At 36.8% G+C, this 19,406-nt stretch overlaps 1 protein-coding gene across 4 annotated transcripts; it reads right to left on the bottom strand.

The window, feature by feature from the left end:
- Positions 1–493: 493 nt before the first annotated feature.
- On the bottom strand, positions 494–18,295 carry ca14 (carbonic anhydrase XIV). Of its 4 annotated transcripts, XM_032558824.1 has the most exons (15): positions 18,133–18,262; positions 17,859–17,882; positions 12,933–13,112; positions 12,562–12,707; positions 10,161–10,256; positions 9,983–10,049; positions 9,569–9,726; positions 8,403–8,529; positions 7,605–7,628; positions 7,416–7,500; positions 7,217–7,258; positions 5,078–5,131; positions 2,952–4,211; positions 2,229–2,393; positions 494–2,000 (listed from the first exon to the last, which is right to left on the bottom strand). In XM_032558824.1, exons 1-13 carry the CDS (start codon positions 18,218–18,220, stop codon positions 4,100–4,102), a joined length of 1,203 nt encoding a protein of 400 aa, XP_032414715.1. In that variant the 5' UTR covers positions 18,221–18,262; the 3' UTR covers positions 494–2,000; positions 2,229–2,393; positions 2,952–4,099. The 4 variants fall into 4 exon arrangements, with proteins under 4 accessions (XP_032414715.1, XP_032414716.1, XP_032414718.1 ...); XM_032558825.1 differs by lacking the exon at positions 2,229–2,393 and having other exon boundaries at positions 18,133–18,220; XM_032558827.1 differs by lacking the exons at positions 494–2,000; positions 2,229–2,393; positions 2,952–4,211 and adding an exon at positions 6,318–6,402 and having other exon boundaries at positions 18,133–18,295.
- Between the last annotated feature and the right edge of the window lie 1,111 nt (positions 18,296–19,406).

Raw genomic sequence — 19,406 nt, 5'->3', positions numbered from 1 at the left:
TTAACTAAATGTTGTGAATAAGAAGCTTATAAAGCCTTGTCATCATTTTCCCCAAATGGTTTAAAAGTAAATATGATCTTAGTCAATGCAAACATCTATTGTTCTTTTTTGTTGTTGTTGTTGATTTTTTATTTTTAGGAAGCAACAATTTTCTTTATTCTGGCACTTAAGCAGCTATAAATAAGTTCTAAAATTAATCTGAAAAAGGGGAATTTATATTGAATTAATAGCAAGCAGTAGAAAAAGCTGCCATTTTAAACATTTAATGTAAATCTGGTTTTATTTGTATATCCAAAAATGAGTTATTTTTTTTATCTGCTTTGAAATCAGTCTAGGTTTCCCTGATGCCTCTCTCTCAGAGATGAGCTATGACCAGAGCAGAAGTGTTTGTGTTTCATTTACAAATAAATTTGAAGAACTGAAATAAAACCAGAACCAGAATCAATACGCCATGTTTTTCCAGATTGAAAACAGAAACTCTGACACTCTCGTGACCAGTTGCACATTACTTTTAATTCAAGTACGATATTTTAAATATCTGCAACATAATTTTTCATGTGTTGTAAATTTACCCTCTACATTTTTTAGGTTGCTTTGAATATTTGAATATGCATGCATCCAAACATTTGGACAATAAAAGACCAACTTATAGATATTTTTTTTTTTGTCCACAAAACTCCAGTCAGATTATTTCCTGGTTATTTCTTATTTTTAATACAGGTTTCACAGATTAAAAAGATATTTCAGTGTCAAGAAAGCACTTTTGACAAACAGTCTGTATGCATTTTTAAAATGACCTGAGGTCATTCCAATTTAAATCCATTTTATATCAAAACTGTATCTATTTTTACTCAAAAAGAACATAGGACAAATTAGATTGTACAACACATAAAGCCGACTGACTGAAAACACATACAGACACGGCCTATGACTATTTCATAGTCTCAAATGAAATGTTAAAATTAAATAAAATTGAAATGTTTTGAAAATACATTTGACTGACATGATTCTGATATATTTTAAAATCCTGATATTGGTATAATAAACAGGTTTTGTACCCTGAAATTTCTTGCTTCTTTTGCTTAAAAGAAACAAAAAATTTTGGGCCTGCAAAAAAATAAAAGTTTTGCAGGACCAAAATTGTAGTTTTGGGCCTGCAAAACTAAAATTTGCTTTTTATTACTGAAATGGCTGATATAACTTGAATATTATGGCAATAAATGATTATAGAAAAACAAGCTCAAAACTGGACTGAAAACACATGCAAATACCTGAGGATGCTCTTGGTAAAATTTAAAGAAATATATTTGGCTTATGCGATTATGATGTTTTAAAATCAAAAACCACAACTGAAAGTAAAATTATCCTCTGATAAAAATCTCAGTCTTATCTAGTTCATCAAAATGTCCTTCGAAAAAGTCAGAATGCATAGAAAATAAGCATAAAAGCAAACAACCAGAGGGGTGTCACTTTGAAGGCGGGAGCCTGGCCTCTGGTCTGAGGGTCCTGGCAGTCTCCGGCGTTGTTACTGGGCTTTTGATCCTTGGCGTTTCCCTCAAAGTGGACCGGGACACACTGATTCTCCAACACCTCGCAGGCGAGGATCAGATGTTTGTTTTCCTGCGTGATGCTCTTGATCCCACAGGTTCCCTGGATGCTCCTCACCGTCACAAAACTAAATGGCTGCTTACTGATGCACAGGTTATCTTTCAGCACCTTCCCTCCTCTGCTGGAGCACACAGATTTCACCTTCTCCAGCTCATCTGGATGGAGGAACGACTGCGTGGGTCTGTCACAGCCTCCCAGAGACTTGATGAATTTCTCCCACTGATTCTGGTCCAGAGAAGTCGGAGTCCCTTTGGGAAGATGGCGCATGATGAAGGTTTGAGCGGCATTGTTCCACTTTCCGGGCAGACAGGGAGCATCGTTTTTGGCAGATGTTGGCTGAGTAAAAAGGAGACTGGCAGCAATACAGAGATACAATGTGTAGACCGCCATTCCTGCAAGGAAGAATTCAGTTATGAGTTTAGGAAAAATGTGGAAAAAGATAAAGTAACTCAACGTTTTTTGTCTTTTTCTTTTGCTAAAAAAAAATCTTGGACTACTTGCATCACACGTAATAAACAGTGGGGAAAGTCTCGCAAAGCGGAAGCTGTGCGTCTCTGCTCCCTTTTTTAAACACGAAAGCAAAAGGCGGATGTAGGGAACAGCTGGGAGAACTTCCCTACCTGGTTCTGGCCTCAGAAAAATTCCCTCAGGTCAAAATAAATCTAAATCTGCAGATGTTGGACGTCCCTCTGTCATTCAGTTTCGCTTCCACATTTCACTTCCAGTGTGAAGCAGGAGGGGCCTGTGCACCACACACCTCTGACCACACGGGGCAGAAATTCAAGCTTTACGACTGGATGTTCTTCTTCTTTTCTATTATGGCGGATCTCAAGCAACTTTAAGGTGCATACTGTCACCTACTGTACATGAGTGTGTAGCAATATTACTTTACATCTATTAAATTCTATTTTTAAGTTTTGTATTCTGAAGATAAATAATGCTTTCCTTAATCTGTAAATATCCACTAGGTTTCCTCCATTTCTCAATGTTCCTTTAAGACTCCATTCCTGTCCTTTGACTGGATGTTTACATTGGTTTATCTATTCATCTCATTTGAATTTAAGGTGTGTTTAATATTAAATATTGCTGCAACTTTATATATATATATATATATATATATATATATATTTTCTATTCCCAGAACAATAAAGAGATAACTCTTGCACCTTTAGGCATCTGAGAATTGTACCCAAGGATTTGAGGCCTTTTCATAAGAAGCTGTTGTGATTAAAGCTCGACGGACCCAAAACGTGTGAGCACACGAACAGGAAATCAGCCAACACAGAACAATCAGAGTTTACTTATTTTATTCTTTTTAGCGCTAAAAAGAAAGAGACGCTTACCCTTACAGGCTTATGTGGATGTCAAGTGTAAAGGCCCGAATCTATACAGCATCTGCTCAAACACGGAAGACACCTTGCTTATATCCAAAGTCCGCCTCCTGGTGTGTTACGTCACTGCCTAGTGGTCAGACGAAGAGCTAAAGTTAAGTTTCGTTTCTACAGAAAGTGTCCGTATGAAACAAAAGGCTTTTGTGCAGAATCTTTGTGTCCGTAGTTGAGTGTGCGTGCATGTATGGTGCGTGTCTGGAGTAAACGTCTCAACAAAGCCAAGGCAAAGTATCTTCAATAAAGATAAGTCCCATTACCTTCTGTTTACCTTAGTATTGGAAAACTCATAAATTTATCCATAAATCATCTCTGAGATCTTCCTCTTCTTCCTGGCAGTTCCATCTCCTTCCACCATCATTCCTATGTACCTAAATTTTTCTCCAAACTCCTCCGTCTCATAGTTCTGATATTTACAGGGAAGAATTCAAAACACATACAGCATTCAAGTGTTTTAATGCAGTGCTCAGGCAGACAAGTTAGACACAACAACAATAAACAGCTATGTGCAGATGACATGCAGCTTTTATATTTCTCTCTTCTACAGAGTAAAGGCATGTACATAAATATAACTTCCATTTACAACAAAATGTGCAGAATTAAAATCCGATCTGAAATGTTTGTACAGCATCTGTATATACATGTCGCCTGTCATGTTTTTACATCAGTCTGTTTTATCATTTATTTTTTTACATTTCCTTAGAAGAGTTTAGCTGTAAAAAGCTTACACAGTATTAGTGCAGAGTGCTTGAAATATTGTGACAGAAATTACATTAAGACTAAGAAAAAGAAAAAACATATTTCATGTGCATTCCTCATCTCAAGTATACACATGTATGAAACACACCTGAATATTAAACCAGCATCAGTTGCTTTACTTGGTTTTGGGTAGAATATAGTCTCATAACATGACTAAAAACTCGGCCAAATTTAAGTGGAAAAGACCTTTATCACAAAATCAAGAAAGAATGTTTTATTCCTTTCTCTCTCTCTTTTTTGTGATCGATTCAGGGAAAATATTGTTGCTTTTCCCTAGGAGACTGATCCATAAAATCACCTCTGATGAGAAAAAAAGACAGAACATCTTGATGAGAGATATAAAGCTACGGCTCGGTCTGAGGCGAGGGTGACAACTCTTCTTTCCTTTCAGCTTTTGAGGTTAACGTTAGAGCCAAGTCTGTTTTTATCTCCTGTGATTTCTCTGTCTCCTTTGTTCTGAAACAGTAAAAAAAAAAAAAGGAAGAAGTTATTAAAGTTATCCCACTTACAGAAAACCTGTTTGGGGATTTGTTTATTTCATTTGTTAGTGTAGTTCTTATGTTGTCCATAAGAGGCCCATATTTACAATAGTGGGAAACAGAGAGGGAAAATTAGTAGTAAGGCTGATATAAGTGGCTTTACAGACCAAGGGATGTCTCAACATAAATATACTCTCAGTGATTGTCGTTTTAATTTTTAAAAATAGTGCAACAATTAGAGCTGCTTATAAATAATATACTTTATTAGCATCTACATGTATATATAATGGGAAGTAATCACAGGCTTTGTTTCTATGTACGAGCGGATTGGTTTAAATACATGGGTTGTTTTGCACTTTTTATAAATCTCATCTATCCGAGTCATTTTTGCAACAGATTAAGGGTGGAAAAGTTGGGCTGTCAGTTGTTAGGACTAATATCAGTGTTGTATTTGTTATGGAAATGCTGGAATGACTCCCATCTATTGTCTATAGCCGCTTATTTTAGATTTAAAAATAAGTACGACTTTAACAGAATACTAAAAGTTTAGTTTATAATGTTCATTATAACATCAAATTAAAAATATTACATCTGGGAGTTTTAAACTGCTGCATTTGTGTGGCTACCTGCTAGGAGTGCCGCAGCGCTAATCCTAGCTGATATATATATATCAGTTTGTTTATATATAAACAAACGGAGGTTAGTTTGTGTGTGGAATATCTTTAAGACACCACTAGGAGGTGTTTTGCTCTAAACAGTGAGGTTAAGTGACTGAATAGGTGTTTACAACAAAGAGAGGTGCTCAGGACATTAGGTCATAGGTCACAAATCCTGAGAAATAACCTTGGCATTGGAGCAGGCCGGTTATTGTGCAGGACGTCCCAGCTAGAAGTAGAGCTGTCGCAAGAACAAAAGACAGAATCACAAGAAAAAAACGAAGAAGAAATCATGGATTGAAGGTGTCAAAGAGACTGTGTTCAGATATTTTAAAACCTCACTCCTGCTTTCATTACTCATAAGGACAGGAGATTATGTTTTAAAACAAGTGCACACAGCTGACTGAGATTATGAAAGCCAGCAGCCCTTCAAGCATGATGCCAGGCCTCGCCCAAGTTCTCCTGATGGCAATGCAGCCATAAAATTCAAATGGTTTTACATATTAAAGGATTGGCAGAGTGAATGCAGCGAGTTACAACAAATATTACAACAACAAATATGTGAAACAATGAAAATCATAGATACGTGTTTATGGGATGTTTTTATGTTTCACATCAGTACACTGATCAGCTACAGCATTAAAACCACCAGGGCAAAGGCCTAAGAAGTAACATGTGGGTGGCACAGTCCATAAATAAAGGCACTCTAGCTCCAACTCTTAGAGATCTAAAGTAGCAACAATAAGAGAAAAACATTGGATTTTAGAAATGCAATGCATTTGTCTGCAGTTTAATGCAACAATAAGAGCATTTCTGGCAGAACTGGGTTGGTTGATAAAGAGGCATTTGTACCAGAAGTGTAACTAGAGTCCAGGCCAATAGAGGGTCTCACTTTGATCTGATTCATGTTAATATGACTTTACTTTATACAATGTTCTGTCTACATTCATTTTCCTAATTAATCTCCTGATGGTGATGGCATCTGAAAGCAGAAAAATGGCTCAGAGCACCAAAACACTTCGAAGTGCTAGTCTGGCCTTTAATTTGTTTGTTTTCAATCAACAATACATTTTAGTTTGACAATAAAAGTAAAATCCTTTTTCACACCTCACTGAACATCTTTTTCTCTTTTGCCACGCCACCAAACTACTTCATATAAAAAGAGTGGCTTTGATGAAGCTGATCATTGCCTGGAAACTGCTGGTCAAAGCAACAGAAAGGCTCTAAATAAGCATTGGGTTAAAGAAGAGACCTGACATTATAACTAGTGTGTGTAGACAAAGCAAGAACAGAGGAGTCAGAAACATGCATGTTGTAAAGATGATGTTAGGAGAGCAGATTATCCCCACACTGATGTTAAAATTGCTTTCAGATTTTAACAGAGAAACAAAGAGGATTAAATACATATTTGAGTTTATTTAACAGACCTGGCAACACTTTATATGGAAGTGTTTGGTGTAAAGGTTTTCCTTAAGAGATTGGGGCCTGTTCGGCTTGCTGCGTTGTCATTTTCTATTAAAAATATTATATGATGAAGTATTCAGGTCACTAAGTCAGGTCGAAATGTTGAGATTAAAGTATCAGGATTAAACTAAACCAACACTGCCGCAAAGACTTGTGACAGCCATGCGTTGTTTAAATGAGCTTCTAGCTTTATACTTTAGAATAGCATTAAAGAACAAAGACTTTCTTTCTCTTAACATATAAACAACCTTTATGAATTATGTAGGCTGTGGAAAAAAAGCACAGGATACTGCCTTTTCTTCAAGATATTATTCACACTTTAATGTAACAAACTGTTTTTAAAACTTTATTACCCTTTCTTTTATTTATATAATAAATACATTTATTGAATGCAGATGGAAACCAAAGTCACATTCTTTTTTTTTTGTATGTGGACAAAGTTGTTGAATAAATAACTGCTTGTAATTTTGCAACTTTTTTCTCAAAATTTTAACGTTATTTTGTAATGGAAAAGAAAACAAAATGACCAAAACCGGGTATTTTTGCCCACTGTGTGGCCATACAATAGCCCTACATAAATTAAAAATACACATTCTTGGTTTTTTATATTGGTATTTAACTATCAGCAAAATATTTCATGAATGAAAACACTCATATATATATTTCTTTGGGTTATTTCACTCTATTTGAGTTTTCAAATGAAAGATTGGGTTTTCCTATGGAAATAGTTTTCTCCACTTTTATTTCATGGATAATTTATGATAATTTATCCTGGAGCTGTGTTTAAGGATCTCTGCATTCAACAAGTAAACAACTAAAGTATCGGTGGTATCTGTGTCAGTGTTATAATCAGGTAAACCACCTGTTTACCACGACCGTTTCAAGATGAAGGAGTTTAAAAAATCTGTCAAGAGAAAGAGACAGCGTGAATATACAAGCTGAACTCCTGCACAGTGTCACATCAAATCAACAACACACAGGCAACCAGCATCAGCAGCTCTCTGAAGGACCAGATTGGAAAACAAGCCATAAGAAGAAGTAAAATGAACAGGATAGTTTACCGTATTGTCTTCACGATGAAGCGAATGATCACCGCCACACCCACGCAGCCACACATCACTCCTATCACGATGGCTGTGACCTCACCTGCAGAGGCAACGCAACAGAATCGTGAATCTCAAAAAACAAAACTCTAATCTGCTTCTTTATCTTTTTGCAAATATATGCACAATAATAACTTATCGTCTTACCAGATGAGAGCTCCCTCCCTGATTCTAAAGAACAAACAACACCTCATTAGAAAATGAATGCATATCTGGGGTTAAACTTCATCATGGTTGAAAGTTTCATTTATTGTTGCAGAAACTGATGCTCAGGTGTTTGAAGATCTCAGGCTGCCTTTGGAAATCTGCACAAATCTCACAAGCCTTCCAGTTCAGTCACTCACCACAAAGAGCACTTTACATGAATTCATTCTGCTTTGTCTTTGTACACCACTCTGTCTCCACCTCTCTCTCCTTTTCCTCTCCCCTTTTGTCAGACTGCTATGATAACAATGGAGTCACTGTTTACTTCCTCCAAATCCTCGTTTTCAATTAGATCCTACACAAACGGATCTCTCATCACTTCTCCAGTCCTTCCCCTGCATTTCTTTCATTCTTCAAGTCCACATTGCACTTATTGCTCTCAAAGTCACTGGTAATTAATAATTTTCCTGCAAATCCTTCCCTGCTCCAGTGTTGCATTTTTGCATGCTTTACTAGTTGTAGAGTTTGGTATAAATGCCTATTCACTGACTTATTTTGATATACAAAGCAACTCTATTAAGAGTAGCTGGTGGGTATTACATTCTACTCCTGTGGAAGTGTGAATGAGGAACAACTGAGGTTATGTCAAGTTGAATGTGAACTTTTGCCTGCTAAAATTTTCTAAAATATACATATCAAACAGATTAAAGATCTCCAAGCACAAAGGAGTACTTCACATGCAAATAAATTGTTTTTTTCTCCAATATAGATAACGTCTTGGTGTCGTTGTTTCTGTCTAACCTGCAGAAAAGGAGGCAAAGATGATCCTGTGGTTGAGCGGCTGTGTTATCCTGTAGTTGTCCTGCAGCAGCATCCTGTCAACTTCCTGGACTTTACTGGAATAAAGCATCATCTCCATCTTCAGGAGCTGGAGTGAAGAGAAGGAAAGATTAGAAATATACGGACTTATTTACATGCACAAATTCCTCTTAAAAAGAAACAGCCTACCCATTAGAGAAATAATGCGAAGCAACTTTCAAATCACTTCTAGAAAGCTAGCTTATATGTAACACAATAAAAAGAGAAAACTCTCAATTATGTTTCAAAGTAAAGAATACATTTCAGAAACAAATGATTCAGGTTAACAAAAACAAAACAACTGTGTAAAAAACAAAGTTTTGCAACCATGGGTATCAAATTCATCGTACCCTTTAACACTCTCAGTTCTGTAATAAAACAATATGAATAAAGAAACGACGTTAATGCTCACTTCACTATTCTGACAGTCTTGAAAAACTTCTCAGAATGACTTTAGTCTAAAGTGAATCTCTTTTTATTTCTACGACTGTCCTCTAAAAACTTATCCAAAATACAGTGACTATCAAGGAGCTGCAAAACATTTTGAATGTAATTTAAAGTAATAATATCATGTGTTAAGATTAAAACTCCCAACAGAAAGGAAACTTTTTCTGGTAAACACAGTTTAGTTCAATCTGAGTCCTTGATGTCTGCTTTCAGTCAGTTCTCCTCCTTATGATGGATTAAAAAATATGCTGATTTCAGAAGGAGTAAACAGTTTCTGTGGACACTTTACCAAAAGAGGAGTCCAGCTGAAAGGTGGTTCTACAAAGTCTTGACTTAAAACAGGTCAAGTATGCAGAAACTTTTTTTTAGATTTTAAACTGTATAGTTTTCCTTTACACTCACAATTATTTCTTATTCTGTGTTGCTCTATCACATAAAATCAAAATAAAAGGTTGTAACAGAAGAAAATGTGGGAAAATTTAAACGCAACTTTTTCTTTACATTTAAATAATGACAGTGAAGATAAATGCCTCAGATCACCAAAACTTTAGGGTTCAGAGTCAGTCTGCATTTACATGCATCTGGATTAAATTTACTTTGCCCAGTTGAATATGGGATTAAGAGACGCTTGCTGATTTTGTGTTTCTCATTGTCAGCCAGACCTGTGCTTTTGAGATCTGAACCCTTTCATGAAACAGGGTCCAGATGACACTCTGGTAGCAGGGCGGGGTGGTCAGGGAGCCGTTGTATCGATAGTAGCGTCCTAGATCTTTGGGGAGTAAAGACTGGACGTCAAAGGCTGGGATGAACGTTCTCTGGTCTGACAGGAAATTAGAGACGACACAATACACAAACAAATCTGTAAATGTTCAAATATGGTAGAGCATATAGTGGTCATTTAGTTCCACTCATTCATAACAACACTGTGACTTTGATGGATTATTTTAAACTTGATTCAGGTAAAAAAAATAAATAAATATGAAAGAAAAATACTAAATACTGAGATAATACAGAAAAATAGAAAAGAAATTCAACCCAAGTCATGATATAGCTTGAAAACCAACATGGACACCTACCGGCATGTCTGATTCGGCTCATGTAGTTGAGGATGTTATTAAATCCTGGATTCGTCTCTTCACCTGTCTGGTAAACAAAACCTCAGACTCGAGATGCTCAGACACTCTGATGCTAGTGTGCATGACAATTATTATGGCGTTTCAAATCTGGCAATGAAGTTATGTGTGGTTTTCTTACCTCAATGAGAATTCCTAAAACAGCCAGGCCATCTCTCTGCGTCATTGCTGCGGACATGTTGGGGTAAAGTTCAGCGTTGTAGTGGACCACATGGAGCTGGAGAGAGCAGGAACACGCTCAGTTTAAAGGAGAAAAATAAGAAAATGTCCTCTTGCTCTCTACATATTTAAGGGGAAGGTTTAACAGAGATAAAGAAGAAGAAACTGAAAGAGACAATATTGCATCCAATCCAAAAAAACATGTTAAAGGGGCAGTACTATGCATTTTCCAGGCACATAGTGACATTTTATAGCACAGTCAAATAACTAGGTTACATTCAGTTGTTATAAAAATATTAAATTGATCAAACATGACTTAAAAGAAATGTGACTTTGTAATTTAACATCCTGAAATTGTGCCTTTGTCTCTTTAAAAACTCCTGCTTGCTCTGAAACTCTGCCTTCAGGAAGTCATAACAACATTGTTTCTTTATTAATCCTTTTTACTGAGAAGTAGCTTTTATAATGAGCTCAGCAGATGCACAGTTCTATCTGGGGTTTGCCGATTGCTGCTGGCTAGTCTGAAGGAGCCGAGGGGAGGAGTCAAGGAATAGGCAGAAGCTCAGACACTGCAGCGCTGTGATTCAGGTAAATCACAGCGCTGATTTACCTCGGGGTCCTTGATCCCCCAGGCGTTTTGCACAGCTGTATGGTTGCCACAGGAGATTTCATGAAAGAATCAAGGCAACACTCCAGGTATGCATTTGATGAGGGAATAACATTATAACATTATGTAAAGCTCTATTTTACATAATACTCCTGCTTTAAAACGATTTATTTCTCAAATAAGGACAATTTTACATTAATTTTCCCTTCATTGTTTTCATGACCTATGCCAACCGTAGGCTACATTTTCTCACATGACTTTTCCTCCAATCTCTAAATAAGCTGCCGACACACCTGCACAGTGACCGGTGGGCAGGAACTGAGAAACTCAGGCTAATCCTCTTTCTGCCATCTCTACTGTTTTTCCATCACAGTTTCTTATTTTTAACATCTTTAGAGGATATTTCCCGTGTTCTCTAGAAATTACTCTTTTCAGGATCAATGCACAATACACAGTCGCGCTGAATCCTGATTGGATTTTAAAATAAATAACGTGCAAGTTTTGGGTCTGTGGAGGAGTGCTTGGAGAAAAACAAACGTATTCATAATCATTCTCCCAAGAAAGATTAAACTTGTTTCCTCCCAACTCTGCTAGCCAACACTGAATGGTGCCAATGAGGAATTTGAGTCCTTTATGTACCATGGTTCAGATACAGTTATGGTCACAAGTTTACATACTGTCTTCATGGTCATGAGTGTCACTAATTGTGAGTCGTTAATGATGCAATTAAACCATTTTTTTGATGTTGTAATGAATATACAACAAAAATGGTGAGGAGAAGAGACAAGAACTCAGTGCATAAGCTTCAAACAATTGCAATTTTTACCTAATTCACACAGGGTAATATTTATCCACACCACTCAAACATATTCAAACACCTCCGCTGATATTTATATAAACTGCGGAGAACTACGTGTTATTTGCAACTATCACCAAGGTACAAGTATAAGCCTGGCTGGATATTTGATCACACTTGGTCAAACTGGAACTGAAAGATAAAATTTAAACCTTTTCCATACATTTTTAAAATGTTTTATCAGAGATTCAACCATTTAGTTGTCGGGTTGGAGGTGAAGTTGAAAGAATTTTAACTTCTGTGTTTCATCCACCTTGTGAAATACAATTGTATCACTGACAATAAAGCAAACCCTCAGCATGATGCTACCGCCATCGTGAATGACCCTTCCTATAGCATTCTCAGTTGTTTTAAGATACTCATATCGAATCCTTCACACATTTTTCTTGCCATTTTGGCCAGTTAGCTTAATCTTTAGGCAGGCATTTAGTTTATCCATGTGAGAAGCAGCTAATTTTAGGCAAACTTAAAGGTATAAAATTTTAGAGCAGGGACTTCACACCCCTCTGAGTAAATATTAATGTTAGATTCTGACTTGAGCCAGTCGGCGTTCCTGTTGTTCCTGAACATCTTAACAAATTTTGACATTTTTCAGATGACTCAAAGTTAGTTTTTTATACTGGGCAATAATCCTGATCATGCATTATTAAAACTGGGTACATTAAAGTTCATTAAGGGTCTTCGAAAAGACTTGCTTATCAGCCAACTATTAATATCCAAAAAAATGAAATCTGTGACCGTCATTGTGATTGTGGATTGTAATTTTATGAAATAAAAGAGTAAAGAAGCAACATGTTTAATGTAGTTTGTGCAACATAGGTTATTTTTCTATTGCTCTATTTTAGTGCTATAACTTTCTGCAGCTAATAAGGGAAGGTAAATGACAATGCTTAAACTTACTTCTGCGTCTGAACTTCTCCCATTGATGGTGTGTTCACTGCCCCCTACACCTGGGCCTCCATTGCCCCAGTGAAGGTGCAGCTGAACGGCTGTAAAGAACCACGGTAGCCCCCCAAGTCCCATCCACTCTGGCAGCTCAACAATCACTGCAGAGGAGAAAACTCTATTGAGCCAGCAAGGACTGGGCTCACTTAAAGATTTTGTTTTCCTAAAAGCAGACGTGGCATTTCCTGAAATGTTACCTGATGTCTCAATTGGCAGTAAAACTGTGCTGCCAGGTTACGTCTGAGTGCAGGGTAAACAGAACAGCTAAAATGCACAACACAACAGAAGCTCTTAACGGGACCAAATGAGCTTGCCGTCATAGTTACCTGTGTGTCCGTTATTGTGCATCGAAAAGGGCTGGTTGCCGTGCTGACTGTAGCCTAGCGGCATCACAGGCACCAGACTGGGGTCATATTTAGTCTGAGTGGTTATCACATCCACAGGTGACTGGGAAGTACCACCACAGTCGGGGAAATACTCTGACCACTCAGACTGACCAACAAAACCTTTAGCAGAGAAAAGACAGAAACAGTGATGTCACCCAATCACACAGTTCACTGGCGCTGAGCTACGCAGTGAAAAGCCTCCATTGATCGGCCTCCAGCCATGCAGGACAGTTATTCTACTATTTTCTATTTACATTCATGGCCTCATGGGAGTAAGCTAAATCCTTTTCAAAAGACATGCACAACCACACACAGTCAATGATACAAGACACGTTTAAGTGCAACTACAATTTAGTCAACTTAGTGTACAGTAATCATTGTATCCACTCTTCTGACTTTGAGGGAAGAATTTAAAAAAAATTTTTTTTTAAATCTCTCATTCTAGAATTCAGTAAATAGAAATGCAAACTGAGCTAAAGAAGAAGAAGTTTAGTTAGAATTGCTAGACTGAAAAAAATGCTTTACTTCATTGTGTTTATGCATGAGAGTCTTTATGCATTAATACAATTTTGACTATTGACAGCCTTGTTGCACTGCTAGTATTTAAGAAGAGTTTTTCTTTGCTTCAACACAAAAAGGTATGTTTGGCTCCTCTTTCCACAGATCTTTTACTGACAAAAACAAAACTGCTCCTGCTGATGTGAAAGGATCTTGTATTTTCTTATGTGACGATTTGTAAATCACAGGGCCAAAGTGCTGTAAGTAAATAAGTTAAAAACAAAATATGGAAAGACACAACGTGCAAGTAAGATGTAATCGTCTTAAAAATAAAATATGAAAATTGTAAATCAACAAAAAAACACCTAATATAAAAATGACCTGAAATGGCCAGGTTAAAGAGATGGGATTTCAGAAGAGACTTAAAAGCAGACATTAAACAGTTCTGTCTAATATCTGAGCTTAAATCATTCAACATGATCAAAGTTTACACTCAGTCCGAGGAAGAGTGAGGAGCAGCTCATCAGCTGACCTTCAAGAACAGTAGATGCATAAGGGTGCAATAGCTCTGAGAGATGTGGTAGGATTTCAAAAAATAACTTTAAAATGAATCGTAAGAAACATGCAGCCACTAAGGTAAAGCTGAAAAAGGGGGGAAATGTGTTCAAACCTCTGAGTGCTAGTTAAAAATTGAGCTGTGGCGTTTTGCAGCCTCTTGAAACAAATGATGGATGAAACACTGATCCTTACATAAAGTTTAACATATTTTGAGTTAAAGTCAGATTTCTCTGCTTTTATTTATACATGTTGCACCTGGAAATATTTAGTTTTGCTTATTTCCATTTTTCAAAGTAATGAAGAAAACACTAAATTAATTTACTTAATATATTTTATTTAGCTGTGCAATTTTATTGTTAAAACATGTTGGGTAGTTATTTTTGTTCAGGTGCAGAAGTTTAGAGAATCTGCTACTAAAATCTCTGTTATTAGCATAAGTAGAGTTAAGAAGAAGCAGAAGCTCAGAAACGTGACTGTGGTTGTCTGTGCGTCCAGCTGCTCCAGAGAGAACAATCCCAAAACATACACGCAGCGTGGGGCAAATAAAGTTGCCATATATAGAAGACCCAGTCCTGTGTTTTATGAGGACAACATATACAACTAACAAAAAGGCATATTTTTTAAACATCATTTATTCTTTTAAATTAACTGTGAAATTGCTTCTACAGTTTCAAGTGAAATTAACCTTCAGCATTCACTATTTTATACATCTCCTCAAACCCCTTTTCTCTTACCGTCCTTTGTTTTGATTGAATGGCTTATTTTTTTTTTAGCCCCAGTTAATTTTATCTCAGCTTTATTTGATATTTAAATATTTAATGTAGTTTTTGGATTGTTAATTTAAAAATAAGTTTTAGGGTTTTTTAAGCTTGTATGGTATTTCACTTAAGGTTATTTATAAACACTGAAAAAATGGGCTGACTTAATTAGATTTTACTCATGCCAAATGTCTTAGAGACACCTCATTCATTCAGTGAATAAAATCACTTTTCAACAGAATGTTTTTAAGTTGGGCCACAGAAATGGCAAGAAAATGGGAGAGCATGAGCGTGAGTTTAATCAGAGGAAAAGGACAGGCCTTCTGCAGCGGCATGAGGATAGAAAGAAAGAGGATGTGACATGCGAGACGAAGAACCTGAATTCAATTTGCAAAGGGAGAAATGCTTTGGAAAACAGGAATGCTACTCATTTTTCATTCACATAAAGCCAAAGGCAGTTTTTTGAAAAAGAGTATGTTTATGGCTTTAACCTAAAATCACAACCTTCAGTGTATTTTATTGAGATTTTATGTGAGAACAAGTGCATCATATTAAAGTGCAAGGAAAAAGATTATGACTTTTAAAATGCTTTACAAATAAAAACGTGAATAGTGTGCATTTGGATTCAGCCCCCGTGAGTCCATGCTGCGTAGAATCAACTTTCACAGCAATCACAGCTTCAAATCCATTTTTTGGGTATATCCTTAGCACTATTGCACATCTACAGATTGAACATTGTGTACTTTCTCCCCCAACCTGTCTGATCTGATCTTTGGTCTTCATGATGCCATACGTTCACCGATGTTCTCTAACAGAGGCTGTAACTCACGTTGTATTTCATTAATAGGTGTGTAAAGAGTGTGTGGTAAACACAAAATTACATTTTTTCGGCTCGTTTTTAAAGGTTTTGAAAATCATTTATAATTTCCTTCCACTCCTCAATGTTATGTTCCATCACATCAAATCCCCCAAAGTACATAAATATTAATGTTTTAAATATATGAATGCTTTTGTTTTTATTCACATATATGCAGTTTTATTCTAAATGATGGATTATGTTTGATTGGCTAAAGCAGTGGTGCTCAAAGGCTGACATGAAAACATAAAAATGCATTTATTCTTACTCCACTTTACCCAACTTTTTGTGGTTTAAATCTTTTTTATTTTGCTGGTCTGAATATTTTTTCAGTCTATTCACAATAAGAACAGTAAATCTGTGATTATTTTTTTAAGCAAACACTTTGTGCATTGTGCCAGGTTTAGTACCCACGTCTGTTTGTTTGTTTTTGTTAAATTTATTTATTTAGGAGTAAAAGTTGATGGATATTTGTGGTCCTGAAAATGTAATTAATAGATAATAAATTAATAAAAGAAAAACTGTCATGATTTGTGGTAGTTGTGGTGTGTACCCAAACACAGAGAGGTAGAGGCAGCAACGGAGTTTGATTATTTAATGAAGATCTTAAGTGAGTACAAAAGTCCAGCAGCACAGGTCAAACACTGGTAGCAACTGGAAAACTTGACAAGACAACGACACGGCATACGACAGCTAAGATAAAGATCCTATGGTGAAACACAGATACAGGAGAGTATAAATACAGGAGGTGATAATCAGGGAAAGGAGACACAACTGGGAACAATGAAGGGCAAGAGACGCAGACACGGGGCTAAATTAACCAAAACCTCACACAGAAATCCAAACCCTCACAGAAACACTGTTGTGTCTAAGGTTTTATATTTTAATATAAGCTAATGTAGATAACCCTTAAAAAAAAAACAAAAAGTATCTACGTACAAAAACGTCTTTTGCTTGCAGGCTGGTTTGTGCCATACTTGAATAGAAATTGGGGCCCACACAAAATATTTTTAGGAGCCGAGGGCCTCCTGTCTGCACGTAGACGTACTCGATGTGAGGAAGGTGGGGATTTCACACACATCACATGTACGCTGACATCCCTGAAACTCTGCCCCGCATCGCTCCTCATCTTCACCATAGTAACCACCAGAGGCCAAATATTCTGAAGCAATTACAGCCGTTTAACCATCTCATCAAGAACCCTGGTCCTGTCCTGAACGCAGCCATGAAACCAATGCACACAAACGATGAAGCATGTAATTAATTTCTTAGTGTGACAGAATGTTGTGCACGAGAAAAGCCAACAGCAGCATTGCATTTTGGGAGAATAATACAGACACAATTCTCCTTCTCTTATTCAGCTGCAGTGAATGGCTTGGATTACAGAAAGTTAATTAAGTAAATCACCAAACGTGTGTTTTTGCACATCCATGTATCCTTATAAAGTCTGAACAGTTAAGTAGAAACACAAAGCAGTCTCTGAAAAATTACTGCAAGAACGATGCGTTAGTGTTGCTCCCCTGAATACATGCAGAGGGTGGTCAGCTGTGCGCCCCTTTCATTCCCACACACTCATTGTGCAGCTCATAGGCAGCCAGTGTGCGTCGACAGCACAATAAACACATAGGTTATTGTGTGCCGCAACAATACGCTGCACGATTCGGTATGCTTTTCCCTCAAACCCGTCCCATCTCAGTGCAACACGCTCATGCACCTGCCTTCTTCCGTCTCTCTTCCTGCTTTGCTCCTCACCATCACCCTCCAGCCCCCTTTCCTACACCCTGTGTGATTGCTGTGCTCATGCCAGCCTGTTCAACTGTAACTAATACAGACAGAGAGGGAAAGAGAGGAAATCAGAGGGAGTGAAGCACGAGGGCAAAGACAAATTCTGCCAAAGTTATGAGAGCTTCCAGTAGTTGGGGAACATTGTTTTGTTATTCTCAAAAAACTTCTCTTTACTCATTAGGTATGGGAAAACTGTTGTAAAAGTAATTTTTATTTTATTTATTTCAGGATTTGTCCAGCTATTAGCATGGAAATTAAAAGTTTGACTCCAAAATAATAATTATATCCACATACTAACCAACAATCTTGTTTGTTCCTATTTGGATCTGTTGTGATAAAAAAAAAAAAAAGTCTGCTATGCATTTGACTGAGGTTTAGGTATTCAAAGAATATTATGAAGCATGAACTTACCAGAATAGCTCCAGCTGATTTTATCTAAAAGAAAAACAAGAAAGGCCTCCTATAAAAGATTTGCAATTCAAACTCAAATTTCACCTTTCACCCTACAGTCCTAAAAGAAAAGTTGTTGACGCTCAAAGAGAGTGGTCAGCAGTTCTCAAAATCCGTACAAATTCACTCTGGAATGATTACTCCTCCACCAAAGCTCACTCTCTGCCTCCCTAACCCAAAACACAGACAATAAATGATCACCCAAGGCCTATTTTCATGTTAATGAACATCTTACCAGCAGAAGAAGCAGCTGTCCAGTGGAGAAACGTAGAAATTAGCAGGACAAAAAGACCCAACGAGTCCATGTTCACCCTCCTGCCCATACACAGAAATGAATAAGGGCTTACTGGGAGATGAGGAGCAAGAGAGGGAGAGATGGAGGTGGGGGGAGATGAGGGGACCGGGTCCAATAATACCACCTGCTACAGCTCTGTTTAACATGCTGAATCCGGTCCGGCATGCATGGCTCCAGACAAGGCCCTTAGTTTGACATTTATATAGAGAGAAATGGTCAGAAAGAAAAGATGGCTGCTTATTGGAGATGGGTGCAAATCAGGGACAGACCAGATGAGAACCAAAGGTGACTGATCAGAGTGTTTTTTCCAGAGATTTCATACTTAGAGAAATATATTAAATATTTGAAGCATGATTGAATAGAAAACAGAAACTTAAGAGGTGATTTTATTTTATTTTTATTTTTTTTTTTAAAGAAAGTACCTATTTCTTTATGTTTTCAATATGTACATAATCTGGTCTTCAAAATGTGCCACATTAACTAAAACCTAAATTTATATGAGAATACGTTACATATTTCACCATTTAATAAACTGAGATGAAGCTATTGGAAGCTGTTGAAAAACCTTTAAACTTGAAGTTCTCATAAGATAGTTGACCTGAAACGTTTCCATCCATCCTCAGTTCAACACACCTAAATCTAATTGCTTAATTACCTCCTCAACATGCAGTCTGGTTTTGCAGAGTCTTGCCAATCATTTAGTTAAAGTTTCTTTAACTAGGTAGACTTCTGTAAATTTCTTAACGCCAGTCCATTTGGATGAACACAGAAAATCCCTGTATTTTTAATAGTGTGTACTTTCTTTTTTATATTTACGTGTTTTGCTTACAATTAAATCAGTCAATAAAAATTGTGCTGTGGATTTGGGACAATTGAAGCCATGTCACAGGTAATAATAGTAAATTGAAGTCGTTGGGCTGTTTTCTAAATCCATCACACTCTAATAGCTGCTGGGTTAAAAATAAACAAATTTGGAGAATTTTCCCCAAATATTTATTGGTGAACTAAAGACCAATCTAGTGCTGAAACATGACCCACCATAATGCATAAAGGATTGTTTTTAATCCAAAAATGTCTGAAAGTGCCTAACATTTCAGCTACCAAGGAGTGGATCAGAGAGAGTAACCCATAACCTGGATCACAAAACAATATCTGGAATAAATAAATGATTTAGTACATCATATACATACTTTGTAATGTCCTGTGCCGTATCC

The sequence above is a fragment of the Xiphophorus hellerii genome, chromosome 3 (genome assembly GCF_003331165.1).
Source record: "Xiphophorus hellerii strain 12219 chromosome 3, Xiphophorus_hellerii-4.1, whole genome shotgun sequence".
In the NCBI taxonomy this organism is placed as follows: Eukaryota; Metazoa; Chordata; class Actinopteri; order Cyprinodontiformes; family Poeciliidae; genus Xiphophorus; species Xiphophorus hellerii.
The sequence above is the reverse complement of the archived record's forward strand: the minus strand, read 5'-3'. Positions and strand labels throughout refer to the sequence as shown.

Coding starts and splice junctions, on each gene's coding strand:
- ca14 (XM_032558824.1), bottom strand. CDS start 18,220: ATGGGCAGGAGGGTGAACATGGACTCGTTGGGTCTTTTTGTCCTGCTA. Junction 17,883..18,132: donor GACAGCTGCTTCTTCTGCTG/GTAAGATGTTCA, acceptor TTTTTCTTTTAG/ATAAAATCAGCTGGAGCTAT. Junction 10,257..12,561: donor GGAGAAGTTCAGACGCAGAA/GTAAGTTTAAGC, acceptor TGCTCTCTCCAG/CTCCATGTGGTCCACTACAA.